This window comes from Montipora capricornis, chromosome 10, assembly GCF_036669925.1.
Source record: "Montipora capricornis isolate CH-2021 chromosome 10, ASM3666992v2, whole genome shotgun sequence".
Lineage (NCBI taxonomy): Eukaryota > Metazoa > Cnidaria > Anthozoa > Scleractinia > Acroporidae > Montipora > Montipora capricornis.
This window is the reverse complement of record NC_090892.1, coordinates 35,737,262-35,739,761: the sequence shown is the minus strand read 5'-3', so window position 1 is coordinate 35,739,761 and position 2,500 is coordinate 35,737,262. Positions and strand designations below refer to the sequence as shown.

At 38.2% G+C, this 2,500-nt stretch overlaps 1 protein-coding gene across 1 annotated transcript in view; it reads left to right on the top strand.

The window, feature by feature from the left end:
• The window catches only part of LOC138020741 (uncharacterized), a 67,303-nt gene that overhangs the window by 29,712 nt on the left and 35,091 nt on the right, over positions 1 to 2,500 (top strand). Inside the window, exons 7-8 of the mRNA XM_068867674.1 lie at positions 2 to 235; positions 1,317 to 1,698. Coding sequence (XP_068723775.1) covers positions 2 to 235; positions 1,317 to 1,698 — 616 coding nt within the window. The remainder of the gene's footprint in view (position 1; positions 236 to 1,316; positions 1,699 to 2,500) is intronic.

Genomic DNA, 2,500 nt, shown 5'->3' with positions numbered 1-2,500 from the left:
GGTACCTCTCTTACAAGAGGGCCTGTCCCTGCTCAAGTTTCACAGTCCTCGGCAAGGCTTCAACTGATTGCATCTGGAGGACCGGCGCCTGTAAGATATGTCAACTTTCTGGCTTATGGTGGCTACTCAGTGGAAATCCTTGGTGGCAAACATTTCAAAACACCAGATGGCGAGTTTGTAGAAATAAAGAGCGGCACTCAGTATGAAATACATGTAAAAAATTCACATCCTTATGGTAAGGACCCTTACAGCATAATACAGGATAATTGTATATTTCAAAAATACAGTAACTGGAAAAAAGTGATTTTTGTGTTGTTAAATGAAAGAAAATTCATGCTGCAGCCCATGCAGTCTGTCAATAAAACCTCATGTGTTTTAGTCGTGATGAGAGTTTGTAACTTGTTAAGGTGTTGACGGTCATGCTCATTGAAAACGTTGAGATACGCCAGGCCAGCACTGATGCTGAGCTGCGTGGTTATTGGTGTAAGACGTTTTAAGAAAGCTAAAAATTCTTACCCATTTCAAACTTTTTTGCAATTAAAAGCTATAAAAAACTTCCTTTATATTTGAGGATTCTACACACAACAAGGAGAGAACCTTTATGCATATTTCCATTCCTACAAGGTCCTCAGAATATCCTTAAGGACCTGTTTAAAGGGGTAGTGTCACGCTATTGTACTCAAACTTGAAAACACTAAAAGGCATCTTTGCATCAATGAAGACCAAAAAATAATGCTGTTTTGTTGCCAATAGCCATTGACATGCACTGAAGGTGTTTGCAGTCCTAGATGGATAGGATGAAAATGGATTGAAACTTTAAAAAATAGCGACTTTTTAATTTTATTGGAGAGACATTGTCGTCAGAAAATTGCCAAAGAATAAATACGAGTAGCTATTTGTGCCATAAATATATTTCGGCTCTTCTCAGTGGGTTGTCATCTGGGAACGTTGTGCATGTGAGCCTAAGTACTAATTTAGATTTTTACCCAGTTCTGACCAAAAACAGGAAATTTAGCGTGACAGTGCCCCTTTTAAAGTTATTTTAGCAACTCAATGCATCTTACAGGACGTTGGTTGAATTGCTATGATAAGGATAGTCAAAGTTGTCAAAAGTCTTTCATTGTCTTTTGAAGGGAGCTTTTTGGATGTTTTACTGACAATTCAAGTTCAAAAAGAACGTCACAATGGATCGGAGTCATTTTGCGTTGGAGTGGTTGATAAAGACTTCCACAACATTTAAAAGGCAATTCAAGTGTGTGAAAATCTGGTTAATCAACCTTTTAAGAGGAATTTTACATTTTTTTTGACATTTGAAGGTTGTAATTTGGATATTTCTATTGACGGCTATGACGTTGGAGGTTGGGTTGTGGATGGCGGGCAGGAAATAACAATAGAAAGGTCTGCTTATGAAGCCAAGAAATTCACCTTCTACCGCGTAAAAAAAGCACCTAAAGAAGCAGGCATTGAGCCAGGTCGGGATGAAAACGGCTTCGTAAAGTGCGTGTTTACACCAGAAGCTTTTGTTGGTATCCCAGTGATTATTCCTGGTTCATCTCAGCCACTGATCGTGAATTTCGCCCCAAGTGCCAGTGTTGGTGATTTGAAAACTGAAATTCAAAAGCAATTGCAAAAGTCACCTGATCTTGACCAGATTCTTTCACTGAATCATAAAGTGTTGGCAAATCATACCCTAGTGAGGTGAGTGTCAATGATTCTTGTTTTAGGTGAATTGACTATTTTCACCATCCCATAAACTTTAATTTTTTCCTTTTTTTTTTTGAGGGGGGGGGGGGAAGGGGGAGGGATCTTTTCATAAAAGCAATACAGGTTATTTACTCTTGGGACTGTATCGCTTCAGTGTCACAAACCGTAGCAAAATGGTGATTTAACACCGTTTAAATCAACAATCAAATTCAAACACTGGTTGGCAAAAGTATGAAGTCTTCTCTTACCTTTGTAATTTTAACCCACTCATTAGCTTTCGCATGATTTTATTGGCTACTTTATGTCACCTGGTGTAAAATCACACACCAGTTATCACGCAATGACCCCCGTCTGCGCTTATATTTTTCCTGTGATAATTTCCATTCAAAAATAACAATTTAAGCCAGGGGTAAACAGGCAGCACAAGATTTTCAACTTTTGATCTTTATTATTTACATGAAAGAAAAACTCGTTTTGTCGAGTGAAGTGATACTGACATTGAAAATCTGGTCGCACATCCTGTTCCAAAGTAGTACAAATATTCAACAAGATGTGATGTCAACATCTTTGAAGGTGAAGAACGTTACGAGTAGACTTTCAGATTTAGTCCTATGCAAACTGAGTGATTCTTTAAAATAGAGAATCAGTAGTACACTGTGTTTACCAGCTGCTGTTCTCATCCAGCTTTAGTAACAGTCCACCGCTGACGTGAATCCTTCAGGTACTCCAGACTTTGCACATTCTAAGTCATACTGTTTTAATTTCTGTTGTACCCCTCTCAATCACATGAAGTTTT